The following is a 16,377-nucleotide window of genomic DNA, read 5'->3' as shown; positions in this document are numbered from 1 at the left end:
TGAAGCTCATCCCTAATGAAGTCTATCAGGGGTATTGTACCAGTGTGACAATAGTTTATAGCTTGTTTCTTGTCTTCTCATGTTCATAGAGCATCTGTGTGCCAAAATGCAGGCATACTTCCATTGTTTTTCAGATATTGGGGTGTCCAGCTCCTCTGACCACCTCCTCCTGTGTTCATCCATTTCTGTGTTCTTAGGGTGCTGTAGCCATGTGTAAGGGATTGAGGTGGCCTTAGGCAATGGTTTTCAGTTATGACAGGTCACTTCTAGTGTTGTCAGGGGCCTGTGGAGGTCTTGGGGGCATTTGAATTTGCCCAGGTAGCTGCGAATTTGGAAATACGTCCAGAGGCATAAATGGGGAAAGTTGTACTCTGATTTAATAGAGGACCAGTCTTTACGTGTCCCCTGAAAAGCAGTCACCTGCCAGTAGGGGTGCGCTTTGCGGTGTGGCTTGAAGCGTAGCGTTTCGCTCTCCCGAGACGAAGTCTGGGTCACCTTTCAGTGGCGTCAGGGGGCTTGGGAGTGTGGTGATGTGTTTTTGCTTGGTCAGTGAATTTAAAATCTCTAGTGTGGTCCCTGTCAAAGGGTGTCAGCGTGTGTCGTATGGTGAGCTGTTCCAGGGGATCCATGGTGCGTATCTGAGCGGTGTCGGGATTAAATTAGTCTCTAATGCCACCCAGTCTTTCATGTGGTCATGGCAATGGCAGTCGATCATCCTGGCTATGTGTGAGGCCCAATAATAATGTTTAAAGTTTGGCAGACCGATGTCGCCCAGTTCCTTAGGCTTCATCAGTCTAGTCAGTCTGATTCTGGGTTTCTTTTCATTCCAGAGAAATCTCAGGACCACAGAATTCAAGGTTTTAAAGAATTTTTGGGGAACTCTTACTGGGAGTGTGCATATCAGGTACAGAAATTTGGGTAGTATTACCATCTTGATGATCGCAGCTCGGCCAAACCACAAAAAAATCCCACATTCCACTTCTTTAGATCTCTTTTGCACGATTTTAGGAGTGGTGGGTAATTTTTTTTTCAAAGGTAAGTTGGACCTGTGGGGTTAGCCATGTCCCTAGGTACTTAAGTGTGCTGTCATCCCATCTGAATGTTGAATTTGCTTTTGTCAATGTAAGAATTTTGTCAGGTAGGGAAATGTTTAACGCCTCAGACTTTGTATAAATTATCTTTAGATTTGAGAGGTAACCTATTGAGAGAATTCCTTCATCAGGTTAGGGAGAGAAACTGTTGGGTTGGTCAAGAAAAATAAAAGGTCGTCGGCATAGGCTGCTAGTTTGAACTCCCTGTCCTGCACCCGAAAGCCGCTGATCGCTGGGTTTGCATTTACTGTTCTGATGAAGGGTTTGAGCGAAAGAATGAACAACAGGGGCAAAAGGGGGCAGCCCTGCTTGGTCCTATTTGTAATTTGTATGCTTTGTGATAGGGTGCCATTAATTTTCAATTTCGCGGATGGGTTTTGATATAAAGCGGTTATCCATGAGAGCATACGTGTACCCAGCCCAACATGGTCATATACTGCTAACATGAAATCCCATGCCACTCTATTGAATGCCTTCTCCACATCTGTGGAGAGGAGAAGGCCCTCGATGTTCCAGACACCCGCCTCATGGATCAATAGAAGTGCTTTTGTTACGTTATCCTTGGCTTCTCTGCCCTGCATGAACCCCACCTGTTCCAAGCCAATTAATTTAGGGAGAAGCGGGCCCAATCGCGTAGCCAAAACTTTCGCAAACAATTTGACGTCAAGGTTTAAGAGGGAGATTGGCTGATAGCTGGAGCATTCCTCTGGGTCTTTGCTCGCTTTTGGTATAACCGTAATGTGCGCAGCAAGGAAGTCTGGGGTAACTGCTCTAGGTGTGGACAGGGAGGTAAAGGCGGATCTGGGGGGATCTGTAAGAATGTCCATGAAGGTGTTCTAATAAGTGGAGGAATAGCCGCCCGGGCCTGGGCTTTTGCCCGTCTTGAATTGTTTGATCGCCTGTCTGAGTCTGGGTCGTCACGGGTAGGAAGGCTGCTTTTTACTAAGTGGCTGCTTGTGCTATAGACGTAGGTTATACAACTTTGTATAATAGTTATGAAAGTGCTTAGCTATCGCTTCTGACGTTACGTCAAGCTTCCCATTCTTTTGTTTAATGTCTGTTATGTTGATATGGGAGGCATGTTCCCTTAGCACTCTCGCCAGGCTCATAGAATATTTTCTTTTTAAAAAATAGAAGGCGTTTAGCTTTCAAGTCAAATATTTGTTGCAATTCTTTCTTGGCATTTAGCAGCTGCTTGGCTGACGCTGGGATTGCTTGTGCAGTATTTCTAGAGTGCTAATCTGTTCTATCAGTTTTTTGATGGCCGCTTCCCATTCTCTTTTACGTCTGGCGCCAAGTTCAATCAGATCTCCCCTAATAGTGCATTTATGTGTTTCCCACACGGCCAGTGGGTCTGAGTCCGGTGTGGCATTGTGTCTGAAATAATCTGTTAGGTGCCGTTTTATCAAGGGGAGAAGCTGCGGGTCAGTCAGGAGCGAGGTATTGAGTGATGTGCAGACTGTACCTCAGTCCCTACACCGATAAAGGACCACTGCAGAATAGGGCAGCGGTCAGCAGCAGTGCACCAGCACCCTATATATTGTACAGCTATACCAGTCCTTACAAGGACCTTTGTGAACCGAGTAGCTAGTGATGTGCAGACTGTACCTCAGTCCCTACACTGATAAAGGACTGCTGCAGAATAGGGCAGCAGTCAAGTATAATATTCTTTCTATATTTGGAAGAAAGTATATTATACGTGTACAACCCTATATACTGTACTACACCTATACCATACCAGTCCTTAAAAGGACCTTTGTGGACCTAATAGTAACAGCTAGTGATTAAACTCGCTGTCCCTGCTGCACTGACAAAAGACAGGCTGCTCCAATCACAAGCACAGCAGTGTACTGAACCCTATATACTGTACACCAATACCAGTCCTTCAAGGGACCTTTGTGGACCTAATAGTAACAGCTAGTGATTAAACTGACTGTCCCGGCTGCACACAGCGTCCTGTCCCTCTCTGCACTGACAAAAGACAGGCTGCTGCAACAATCACTTGCACAGCAGTGCACTCAACCCTATATCCTGTACTACACCTATACCATACCAGTCCTTAAAAGGACTTTTATGGACCTAATAGATAGCGAATTGTGTCACTGCAGTCTCTCCCTGCTCCACACAGCAACCTCTCCCTATAATGACACAAGAAAGAATGTAAAATGGCCATCAGATAAGGTCTATTTATAAGTTAGGGGGAATGTCCAATTGTCCATGTGCTGAAATGTCTCCATTGGCTGTCCTGTACCCCATGATGGATGTGTCATCATGGGTCAAAGTTCTTTCACACTGTAAACACATATGTCCACCGGGCAAACAGTGGCAATAGTCTGCCGATCAGGCGAATTGCGAACACGCAAAATTCGCCGCAAAACGACCGCCGGGTGAACAGTTCGCCCATCCCTACTGGCAATTGGAGGTTTTCAAGAACAATTTAACTTATGCCGCATACACACGATCAGACTATGGTCCGCCTGTGTGTGGGCCCCCGGCGGACTTTTTTTCCCCAAAAGTCCGGTGGACTTAGAAAGAAAAAACGGCATGGGGGTCCCCCCCAAAGCCCATATCAGGCCCTTATCCGAGCACACAGCCCGGTCGGTCAGCAAGGGGGGTGGGGATGAGCGAGCGGCCCCCTCCCTCCTGAGCCATACCAGGCTGCATGCCCTCAACATGGGGGGGTGCTTTGGGTAAGGGGGGCCCTGCGCCCCCCCCACCCCAAAGCACCTTGTCCCCATGTTGATGAGGACAAGGGCCTCTTCCTAACAACCCTGGCCGTTGGTTGTCGGGGTCTGCCGGTGGGGGGCTTATTGGAATAATAATAAGGGGGTTCCCAGATAATGGCCCCCCCACACTATGTGAATGAGTATGGGGTACAATGTACCCCTACCCATTCACCTGGTGAAAAATTTTTAAATAAAACACAACACAAGGTTTTAAAATAATTTATTGCACAGCTCCAGGGTCTTCTTCCATCTTAGGGGGTCTTCTCGCCGGACTCCTCCGCTATCTTCTGCTAGCTCTTTTACTAGCAGAGGAGCCCGGCTTTTTTCTTCATCACCGCCGCCGTCCGGGGGTCTTCTTCTGACTTCGGGGGTCTTGTTCCCCTCTTCGGGGTCTTGTCCCCCTCTTTGGTTCTTCTTGCCGGGCCTCCGCTTTCTTCTTCCAGCTCTTTTGCTAGCGGTGGCCCGGTCTTCTGTCGTCGTCGCCGCCGCCTTCTCTTCTTCTTCCTTGAGATGTTGACTCAACGCTCTCTCTGGCCGCAATGACAGGGACGCGTTGTGCAGCGACTTATATAGGGACAAGGGGCAGGGTCACTGGGCAATGTCACATGGTGACCCCGCCCCCTTATGATGACAGGCCCGGAGGAGGAAAATGCACACTGAAAAAGTGCACAACGATCTATGACCAAAAAGGTTTTTGAGCTACTTTGTGGTGTTTGTCCCATGTAGGGCAGCCCATTCAAGTTTGAACAGTATGCAGTATGAACAGTATGCATGCTAAAACTTGAACAAGGATGTATTTAGAAGTGATTGTGTAGGGGAGGTTACTGTATGCCATTCTCTTTAATTACATAGTGACCTGCAGTATCTCACAAAAATGAGTACACCCTCACAGTTTTGTAAATATTTTATTATATCTTTTAATGTGACAATACTGAAGAAATTACACTTTGCTACAATGTAAAGTAGTGAGTGTACAGCTTGTATAACTATAATGTTTTGTTCTGTTTATATAAGCACCATCTTTAATGTAATGCATTGCTAGAGTGTACCCCCCAAGTCTTTGTCATATGGGTCCTGATCAGACCCCTTGGGTCCCACCAGTACTTCTAATCAGTTTCCACCTGAGTTATAGGAGAAGTTTTAACTGCACTTTACCATCGTTTTAGCGCACTTTTCGCCCACTAGCGGGATGCTTTAAACCCCCCGCTAGCGGCTAAAGAAAGGGTGAAAACTTCCCATGTAGCAGCGCTTCTGAAAAGCTTTTCAGGCAGTTCGGAAGTGTTTCTCGTGCATTCCAATGGGCATGGGCGGTGTTGGAGCGCTGTATACAGCGCTCCTACACCGCCCCAAAGATGCTGCTTGCAGCACTTTTTGCACTCAGGCTTTCACACTGGGGAGGCATGGGAGGCAGTTTTCAGGTGCTTTACAGGCACTATTTCTAGTGCTAAAACGCATGAAAAATGCCTTCAGTGTGAAAGGGATCTAATACACATATATGTGGCCACTTTGCTTAATGTCAGCTTTGTTAAACATTAAACAGTATGAATATTATAATAATGACATAATTTATCTGTTGTAAAAACAAATTCAATTCTTACACTAATAAAACTTTTTATTCATATGGTTTCTACAGTTTCCAGGTGTCCAATCATCATTGAGTCAAGAGGACCATATCATTCCAAAGCAAGCAAGATGCCGTATGTTATTTATATTCTTTAAACTCTCAAATAATAATCAGGAAGACTTATCCTGGTGTTTCAAAAAAACCAAGAGTACTTTGTATTATTTTTAACACGTGTAACCAAAAAAATTACTGCTACTGCAAGGGAGTTGGTCCCACCTTACCTTACTCGCAGGAGTCTCTCCCAGGTCTCAGATCTTGTTTGGTCTAAGTGCAGAACAATGCAAAGAAAAGTGCTGCTTACTGGTAGAATAATATTGATGCAGAACACAGTGTATACAAGTACAAAAATAAAGTGCCTTGACATGTTTCAAACACAGTACAAACTCAAAGTAGACCTTTCAACCAAGCACTTTGTGTGGGAAACACGTTAAGCCTCCTCATCTTGATGGCTTTATGATTAAGCACCTGCTGGTGCAAAATGGGTCAAAGGCATTAGCTGCTTTTTCTGGATGTATCTGTGCTTTCTACTTTGTGTTTATACACGTGGGAGCTCTTGAATTTAACCTCTTACACCACAAACAATTATCTACAGTAGAAGTAATCGTGATATATTTATTTCTGGCCTGTGTGAAAGCATTAGCGTAACTTTTAATAGAAACACATTTTTCTGTTTTTAGTTATTCTTCTACACCGATAACAGATTATATTATTAGGTGTACAAGAAGTCCCTGAGTTACAAACATCTGACTTACAAATGATGGCACATACTTACAAATGGAGGGAGACAACAGGAAGTAAGAGGAAATCTACCCCTAGGAAGGGAAGTTCACTCCTGTAAGGGTTATCATGGGATAAAGGTGTCTCCACTGAAGCTTTATCAGCAATCCTTGTTTCCACAACAACCCAAATTGTTCAAAATCCAATTGTCACAGAAAGTGAGGCAAAATCTTCTGAACAGAGGCACAGGCAACAAAAAAAACATTACGGAGGTGTTCCCTATGCTGTGAAGCTGGCCGGATCACACATAGAGAGAGGATGCCAGCTGCTGTCAAACAAAGTCCCTCCTCCTGGACCGGCTCCTATGATAGACATCACACTACTTCAATTTCCCAGCATTGGTCCAGTCTGCTGCCTATCACAGGAGCTGGTCCAGGAGGCCGGAGTTGGTTTTACAGTGTCCAGCATTTCAACTCCAAGCTCTGTCACAGAAGGAGTTCCCCTCTCTGCGTGATCCGACTAGCTCTCCTCCTCCCCTCCTCTCCCTTCCGTACAGTTTCCTAGCCGTTTGATGGGGGGAAATTGTCTCCCTTTCAACCTGACCTGCCGCTGGCAAATCCCTCCCAGCCCCTCTGATAAGGCTCCACCCTCTACCCACCCTCAGCTTATATCCACTTGCCAAATGTGAGCAGGGGAGTGACACTTTTGAGAACTGGTGTGTGTATGTACAGTGGTGTGAAAAAGTGTTTGCCCCCTTCCTCATTTCCTGTTCCTTTGCATGTTTGTCACACTTAAGTGTTTCGGAACATCAAACCAATTTAAACAATAGTCAAGGACAACACAAGTAAACACAAAATGCAATTTGTAAATGAAGGTGTTTATTATTAAAGGTGAAAAAAAATCCAAACCATCATGGCCCTGTGTGAAAAAGTGATTGCCCCCTAAACCGAATAACTGGTTGGGCCACCCTTAGCAGCAACAACTGCAACCAAGCGTTTGCGTTAACGTGCAATGAGGCTTTTACAGCGTCCTGGAGGAATTTTGGCCCACTCATCTTTGCAGAATTGTCCTAATTCAGTTACATTAGAGGGTTTTCGAGCATGAACGGCCTTTTTAAGGTCATACCACAACATCTCAATAGGATTCAGGTCAGGACTTTGGCTAGGCCACTCCAAAGTCTTCATTTTGTTTTTCTTCAGCCATTCGGTGGTGGACTTGCTGGTGTGTTTAGGATCATTGTCCTGCTGCAGAACCCAAGTTCGTTTCAGCTTGAGTACACGAACAGATGGTCGGACATTCTCCTTCAGGATCTCTTGGTAGACAGCAGAATTCATAGTTCCTTTTATCACGGCAAGTCTTCCAGGTCCTGAAGCAGCAAAACAGCCCCAGACCATCACACTACCACCACCATATTTTACTGTTGGTATAATGTTCTTTTTATGAAATGCAGTGTTCCTTCTACGCCAGATATACTTGGACACACACCTTCCAAAGAGTTCCACTTTTGTCTCATCGGTCCACAGAATGTTGTCCCAAAAGTCTTGGGGATCATCAAGATGTGTTGTGGAGAAATTGAGACGAGCTTTGATGTTCTTTTTGCTCAGCAGTGGTTTTCTCCTTGGAACTCTGCCATGCAGGCCATTTTTGCCCAGTCTTTTCCTGATGGTGGAGGCATGAACGCTGACATTAACTGAGGCAAGTGAGGTCTGCAGTTCCTTGGACGTTGTTGTGGGGTCTTTTGTGACCTCTTGGATGAGTCGTCGCTGCGCTCTTGGGGTAATTTTGGGCGGCCGGCCACTCCTGGGAAGGTTCACCACTGTTCCATGTCTTCGCCATTTGTGGATAATGGCTCTCACTGTGGTTCGCTGGATTCCCAAAGCTTTGGAAATGGCTTTATAACCCTTTCCAGACTGATAGATCTCAATTACTTTCTTTCTCAATTGTTCCTGAAATTCTTTGGGTCTCGGCATGATGTGTAGCTTTTAAGGATCTTCTGGTGGACCTTACTGTGTCAAGCAGCTCCTATTTAAGTGATGCCTTGATTGTGAACAGGTGTGGCAATAATCAGGCCTGGGTGTGGCTAGAGAAATTGAACTCAGGTGTGGACAACCACAGTTATAGTATGTTTTAACAATGGGGGGCAATCACTTTTTCACACAGGGCCATGATGGTTTGGATTTTTTTTCACCTTTAATAATAAACACCTTCATTTACAAATTGCATTTTGTGTTTACTTGTGTTGTCCTTGACTATTGTTTAAATTGGTTTGATGTTCCGAAACACTTAAGTGTGACAAACATGCAAAGGAACAGGAAATGAGGAAGGGGGCAAACACTTTTTCACACCACTGTATGTGTGTGTATATATACTGTGTATACAGTACATACCTGTATATTATTGTATAAAATCAACAAGTTTCAAAATCAGCATTTCACGTTAAAATTGGTAGAGAAACATACTGTATACATTCTTTACATTTCTTAGTTCTCCAGATGAGTATTATTCTATAACTTATGCCTTTGTTTTTAGCTTGACTTTATATTTTGGTCCCAGAGTCTACCATCCACTCAGAATACTCCTTTCTTTCTTTCTTGTAGTTCTTTAGCCTTTAAACTGATTTCCTCCCCACTTTTGCAACATCTAATGCCGCGTGCACACAATCGGAATTTCGGCCAGCAAAAGACTGATGAGAGCTTTTCATCGAAAATGCGACCATGTGTAGGCTCCATTGGAATTTAGCTGGCCGAATTCCCGCCAGCAAAAATTTGAGAGCATGTTCTCAATTTTCCCATTGGAAAAACTTTCTATCGGAAATTCCGATCGTATGTATGCAATTCCGACGGCCAAAAACTCAAGCTTGATCAGAGTCAACTATGAGACGGAAGCTATTGGCTACTGAACTTCCTTTTTTTAGTCACGTCGTACGTATTGTACGTCACTGCGTTCTTGGCGGCCGGAATTTGGTGTGACCGTGTGTAGGCAAGACAGCTTGAGCGAAATTCCGTCGGGAAAACCATTAGACCTTTTTCCGATCATAATTCTGATCGTGTGTACGAGCCGTGAGTCTAATAAACTAACAAATAGTTATGTTTTTGATGATCAGTTTGGGGTGACACAAACCTGTGTGCAAAAGGACTTTTCAGAGAAGGGCTATCATAACTATGTGTTCAACTCACACTAAGCTTGCCAACATAGGGATTGTAAAAAAGTGGGATTTGAAAAAGTGGAGTTTTCACAACTTGAGTTGGGCTTCTGTTGAAATTTTGACTGATGATTTTTTTGGTGTAAGTGATTTCTTCTCTACTTTGGAAGCTTTACTATCCGTTTTTAAAATATGTTTTCATTTATTTTTTCTCTTGATTTCTGTCTTTTTTTTTTAAATATTTTCCCTTTCAGTCTGCACATTTTTGGGAGCTTTTGCATCAAAACTATTATTATAAGCAATTGTTAGCATGAATTCAAAAGAGCAAAGTTGTCAAATAAACCCTGCTTTTTTTTGGTGAGAAAGCAAGCAAAAACCTAGACAAAAGAGTGGTTGAAAACTATAGCCTATTTGATCTATGCAATAGCATTTGATCTGTGCAATAGCATTTGATACAGTTCCACATGCATGGCTAATGTGTAATTTAAAGTGTAAAAGATTGGAAACTTCAGCCTGTAGATAGATAGAAAACTAGCTAAAAGACTGTATTCAGTGAGTATTGATTAATAATTCATACACAGAATGGTCTTAGTTATTAATGTACTCGAAGGATTAGTGTAGTGACCCTTGCTTTTAACCTATTTTATAAGAGATATAGGGGGTTATTTACAAAAGGAAAATCCACTTTGCACAAGTGCACTTGGAAGTAAAGTCACTGTAAATCCGAGGGGGACATGCAAGGAAAATAAAAAACAGCATTTTAGCTTGTACATGATTGGATGATAAAATCAGTAGTGCTTCCACTCATTTCAGATCTACCCCTTAGATTTAGAGCGACTTCACTTCCAAGTGCACTTTCAGTGCAAAGTGGATTTACCTTTCGTAAATAACCCCCATAGAGTTTAGGGTAAAAAGTACTATTTCAGTATTTGCAAATGCAAGGTATGTAGTGGAATTATGTTCCTACAGAAGGTCTCCAACTTAGAACCCCTATACACAATTCAATTGGGCAGCTATTTGGCAAATAATAAGGTTGATAAATGTAAAGTTATGAATTCAGGGGCTAAAAACATGCAGGCATCATTCACGTGCATTGTAGGAGAACAGCTGGAGAAGACACGCCAGTGCAGCCTCATCAGTGTCCTAATCTACCCCGCCATGGCAGCCTCATCAGTGTCCTAATCTGTCCCGCCATGGCAGCCTCATCAGTGTCTTGAACAGACACACTAGTGCATCCTTATCAGTGTCCAGATCATCTATGCCAGCGCAGCCTCATTTGTGTTCCGATCAGCCACACCAGTGCAGCCTCATCAGTGTCTCGATTAAGCACACCATGCAGCCGTCATCATTGCTCTGATTCAACCACATCTGCCCCAGTGCCACCATCACAGCAGTATGGTGTTTTCAGAGCCAGCCATGTCCAAAAAGGTTTTTACACAAGTGAGAGCAGTGGGGAGCTCTCATTGTTTGATTTGGATTTGGAGTACAAACCCGCGAATGCCATACTCAGGAGGAGTGCCAAAATGTATTTTGGGGTATAATTCTAACTATGTTCATGCTGTGTGTTAGAAACATCTTATAAATTGAGAACTTTGTGTAAAAAAAAAATTTGTGAAAGAAAATACTTTTTTTTTTTAATTCTTCATTTTCCAAAAGGACTGTGGGAAAAAATTATAACTTTAAAAAGTTCACCATGCCTCTTATAAAATACGACGAGGAGTCAACTTTCCAAAAAGGGGTCATTTGGGGGGTATTTATACTGTCCTGCCATTTTAGGGCCTTAAAAAATTAGATAGGTAGTCAGTACATTAGGACTGATTATTTATTATTATTATATACTGACAATTTTCAAATATATGTACCGTAGCTTGTAGACTCTATAACTTTTACACAGAATAAATAGTATGCACTGAATTGGCTTATTTTTTATCAAAGAAATTTAGCAGATTAACGTTTGGTCTAAATGTTTTTATTTTTCAAAATGTTCAGTATTTTTTCTTTTATATAGCAAAAAATAAAAAATGCAGTGGTGATTAACCCCTTCCTGCCAGGTTAATAGTAGATTGACATCCGGGAAGTGGTTCTGTTATCCTACTGGGCTTCATATAACGTCCTTCAGGATAACATGCTGCCGCGCGCCCGTGGGGACGTGCATTGCGGTAATTGGTGGAGTGGTGTGTCAGTCTGACATACCGCTCCACCGATCTCGGTAAAGAGCCTCTGGCAGAGGCTCTTTACCACCTGATTAGTCGCGTCCAATCATGGCTGATCACGATGTAAACAGGAAAAGCCATTAATAGACTTTTCCTCACTCGAGTCTGACAGATGCGAGAAGAGGAGAGCCGATTGCTGGCTCTCCTGACAGCGGGGGGTCTGCACTGATTGTTTATCAGTGCAGCCCCCCCTCGGATGCCCACACTGGACCACCAGGGAAGCCCCTAGGACCACCAGGGATGTGGGCAACATGTGGATGGCCAGGTATGTAACCCATGGCCATCCACATGTGCCCAATGTGCCCAATCAGTGCCAATCAGTGCCCACAAATGGGCACTGACTGGCACTATCATGTACAAAATAAAATTAGTGATACCCAGCAATGCCATCCATCAGTGTCATCAGTGCTACCCATCAGTGTCCAACAGTGCCACCTGTCAGTGCCCATCTGTGCCCATCAGTGCCCACCTATCAGTGCCCATCCGTGCCACCTATCAGTGCCATCCATAAGTACCCATCAGTGCCACCCATAAGTACCCATCAGTGCCACCTATGGGTGCCCATCAGTGCCACATACCAGTGCCACCTATCAGTGCCCATCCGTGCTCATCAGTGCCCACCTATCAGTGCCCATCAGTGCCCATCCTTCCACTATCAGTGCCACCCATAAATACCCATCAAAGCCACCCATAAGTACCCATCAGTGCCGCCTATGGGTGCCCATCAGTGCCACATACCAGTGCCACCTATCCGTGCCCATCAGTGCTGCCTATCAGCGCCCATCATCAGTGCCCCTCAGTGCCACCTCATCAGTACCACCTCATTGGTGCCATCAGTGCCGCCTTATCAGTGCCCGTCAGTGCAGCCATATCAGTGGCCATCATTGAAGAAGAAAACACTTATTTACAAAAAAAATTACAGAAACAAAGAAAAACTTTTTTTTTTTTTTTTTTTTTTATTTGGTCTTTTTTTATTTGTTGCACAAAAAAAAAAATCGCAGATGTGATCAAATACCACCAAAAGAAAGCTCTATTTGTGGGAAAAAATTATAAAAAATTTGTTTTTAGTACAATGTTGTATGACTGCGCAATTGTCATTTAAATTGCTACAGCTCTGAAAGCTGAAAATTGGCTTGGGCAGGAAGGTTTCTAAGTGCCTGGTATTGAAGTGGTTAAATACTATCAAAAGCTCCATCTGTCTCAAAAAATATTAAAAATGTACTTTGGGTACAGTGTTACATGCCTGAATAATTGTCATTCAAAGTGTGACAGCACTGAAATCTGAAAATTGGCCTGAACAAGGGGGTGAAAGTGTCTGGTATTGAAGTGCTTGAGGGACAGTGAGTAGGTTTGAGTAGAAACCCTGAAACTTTTGTTTTTAAAACCTTTCCATTTTGAAAGGTTTGCAAGGAGAACTTACCCATGGGCTTGTAGACTTTGGGAGTCCAAGACTTGGGGTGAAACTGCTTGGCTTTGGCGTTAGAGGACTGAGAACAATAAAAGGAACTCTTGTTTTCTCTTTTCCAGTCAGGCTCTTAGCCTGGGGCAAAAGGTTGTTTTTGACTCCTTTAATATCCTTAATAAAGTTGTCCAGAGAGACAATAAAAGAGGTGCTCACCATTAAAGGGCATGAGCAACAGTTCATTTTTGCACGGATTTCCTACATATGTACCGACAGAAGGCCTACTCTAAATCCAGTAATGGCTGGGCATCATCAAGGTGCAAGTGGCTGATGCTGTGGTCAAATAACTCAGCTGACTCCTCAATGGCTGATGTTGGGGCTATGGCAGGAATAGATGTGGACAAGGAAGCAGGTATATCCATTCTGGCAACTGCAGAGGACTGCATACTTGTCTCTACTTGTGTGACAGAGGATGAGAAGGATGAGAAAGATATAGTAAGCCAGTCCACCACCTCCTTTGCATGCTGTGGCTGGATAGCATGGCAAACTCACTAAACAGAGGAAATTATGCCCTGCCTGAGGACTGACCACCACGTCCACATTTGTCTTTGGACAGATTTGTTGCTAGCCCCCTTACAGTGCCAAGGGAACATCTGCCTCTCCTTGTTGTCCTCTAAAACATTATTGGGAGGGAGGGGGCAGTGCTTATAAGCAAATGGAAAGGAGAAGTTGAAATCTGTGTACGTAGATGCACTTTAATCAATGTATAGAGGTGTTTGGTACACTGTAATTTGAGTACTCACACTACACAGACACACTCCACGGATACATTATAATATACTGCAATATAATGTGCCAAACATACAGTGATGCACAGAACTATATGGCGTTAAACTGGCAGTAAGGCACCCAGAACTATATGACATTAAACTGGCAGTAACGCACGCAAAATGATATAGCGTTAAACTGGCTGTAACGCACATGAAATGATATGGCTTTAAACTGTCAGTAACGCACACAGAACTATATGGCTTTAAACTGGCAGTAACACGCGCAAAACTATATGGCGTTAAATTGGCAGTAACGTACGCAAAACTATATGACGTTAAACTGGCAGTAACGCACGCAAAACAATATGGCGTTAAATTGCCAGTAACACACGCAAAACTATATGACGTTAAACTGGCAGTAACGCACGCAGAACAATATGGCGTTAAACTCACTGTCACGCACACGAAACAATATGGCATTAAACTGGCAGTAATGCATACAGAACGATATGGCGTTAAACTGGCAGTATTGCACACAGGACTATATAGCGTTAAACTGGCAGTAACACACGTAAAACTATATGGCGTTAAACTGACAGTAACGCACGCAAAGCGACATGGCGTTAAACTGGCAGTAATGCACACAGAACTATATGGCGTGAAACTGGCAGTAATGCACACAAAACTATATGGCATTAAATGACACTATAATATACTGCAATATAATGCACCAAGCATACAGTGATGCACAGAACTATATGACTTTAAACTGGCAGTAACGCACACAGAACTATATGGCATTAAACTGCCATTAACACGCGCAAAACTATATGGCGTTAAACTAGCAGTAAGGTACACAGAACTTTATGACGTTAAACTGGCAGTAACGCACGCAAAATGATATGGCGTTAAACTGTCAGTAACGCACTCAGAACTATATGGCGTTAAATTGCCAGTAACACACGCAAAACTATATGACGTTAAACTGGCAGTAACGCACGCAGAACAATATGGCGTTAAACTCACTGTCACGCACACGAAACAATATGGCATTAAACTGGCAGTAATGCATACAGAACGATATGGTGTTAAACTGGCAGTATTGCACACAGGACTATATAGCGTTAAACTGGCAGTAACACACGTAAAACTATATGGCGTTAAACTGACAGTAACGCACGCAAAGCGACATGCCGTTAAACTGGCAGTAATGCACACAGAACTATATGGCGTGAAACTGGCAGTAATGCACACAAAACTATATGGCATTAAATGACACTATAATATACTGCAATATAATGCACCAAGCATACAGTGATGCACAGAACTATATGACTTTAAACTGGCAGTAACGCACACAGAACTATATGGCATTAAACTGCCATTAACACGCGCAAAATTATATGGCGTTAAACTAGCAGTAAGGTACACAGAACTTTATGACGTTAAACTGGCAGTAACGCACGCAAAATGATATGGCGTTAAACTGTCAGTAATGCACTCAGAACTATATGGCGTTAAACTAGTAGTAACGCACAAAACTATATGGCATTGAACTGGCAGTAACGCACGCAAAACAATATGCCATTAAACTAGCAGTAACGCACACAGAAGTAAATGGCGTTAAACTGGCAGTAACGCACACAGAAGTAAATGAAGTTAAACTGGCAGTAACGCAATCAAATAGATGTTGCTCACCCATCAATACACTGACGCTATCTGAATTGTCCCTACTCTAGCTATACACTAATGTCAAGATTACTGACATGGTCTAACTACACTACACTGAAACTATATGAGCTGTACCTACTCCACACTAATGTATGTATGAATGACATGGTCTCACTACACTACAGTGAAACTATCGGAGCTGTCCCTACTCTAGCTGCACACCATGCAAAGCTGAATGATGGTCCTCCTCACTACACTCACACTATCCCTAGACTGACACTAAACTAATATTCTACACTGACAACTGAAGCAAAATAGCACAGTATAGCACACTCACTAACTAATAGCACTGAACAGAGCCCTGTTCCAACTCTCTCCACGCTGATATCACACTGAAAATGGCTGCTATTGAAAGAATACTTTTATACTGTGGGGAGGGAATGAGCCATGATTGGATAAAGTCATGATGACAGTGTCCAATCATGACTCTAAAAGTGCTCTGTGTCCTTATTGGCCGAAGCTTTCACTGCTTCAGCCAATCAGGGCTTGCAGTGCACTGTTCAGCGCCGCAATGCATTGTGGTCAGTTTGGGGGGGGGGCAACAAGCGGTCGAAGGACCTGTTTTTCGGCTGTTCGCCGAACAACCGAACAAAAAAGTTTGGCCCGAAGTTATGCTCAGGCCGGACCGTTCGCCCAACCCTATTCATATATTGAGGGATAACTTCCTAACGAGGATATTCATTTCTTATGACTCCCTGAAAGAAGAATTTTCGGCACACTATTAGGACCTAATTCTCCCAAGCACCTATCCTGCAAAAACACTCCTTAGAATCTAGTTTAAAGGCCTCCGATCTTGGCAAGCCCCGTTCTTCAACATATGCCTTCCTTATAACTCACCATAGGGTAGGACCTCTCTGCTGTTCGGCTGCTGGTGTTCTACATATTCTACTATGCTAGAAGGACAAATCTCCTAAATGGAAACTCACTACCCCATCCTCCTACAATGGTTGGTTCTCAGCTA

General features: G+C 43.5%; 1 protein-coding gene across 2 annotated transcripts in view; it reads left to right on the top strand.

The window, feature by feature from the left end:
- LCP2 (lymphocyte cytosolic protein 2) overlaps positions 1-16,377 on the top strand; it is a 398,083-nt gene that overhangs the window by 245,447 nt on the left and 136,259 nt on the right. For both annotated transcript variants that reach the window (XM_077473572.1, XM_077473571.1), the window contains one exon: positions 5,451-5,514. In XM_077473572.1, coding sequence (XP_077329698.1) covers positions 5,451-5,514 — 64 coding nt within the window. The remainder of the gene's footprint in view (positions 1-5,450; positions 5,515-16,377) is intronic.

This window comes from Lithobates pipiens, unplaced genomic scaffold (genome assembly GCF_037356315.1).
Source record: "Lithobates pipiens isolate NorthernLeopardFrog02 unplaced genomic scaffold, aLitPip1_a1.2 Scaffold_8, whole genome shotgun sequence".
Classification (NCBI taxonomy): domain Eukaryota; kingdom Metazoa; phylum Chordata; class Amphibia; order Anura; family Ranidae; genus Lithobates; species Lithobates pipiens.
This window is presented reverse-complemented; position numbering and strand designations above follow the sequence as displayed.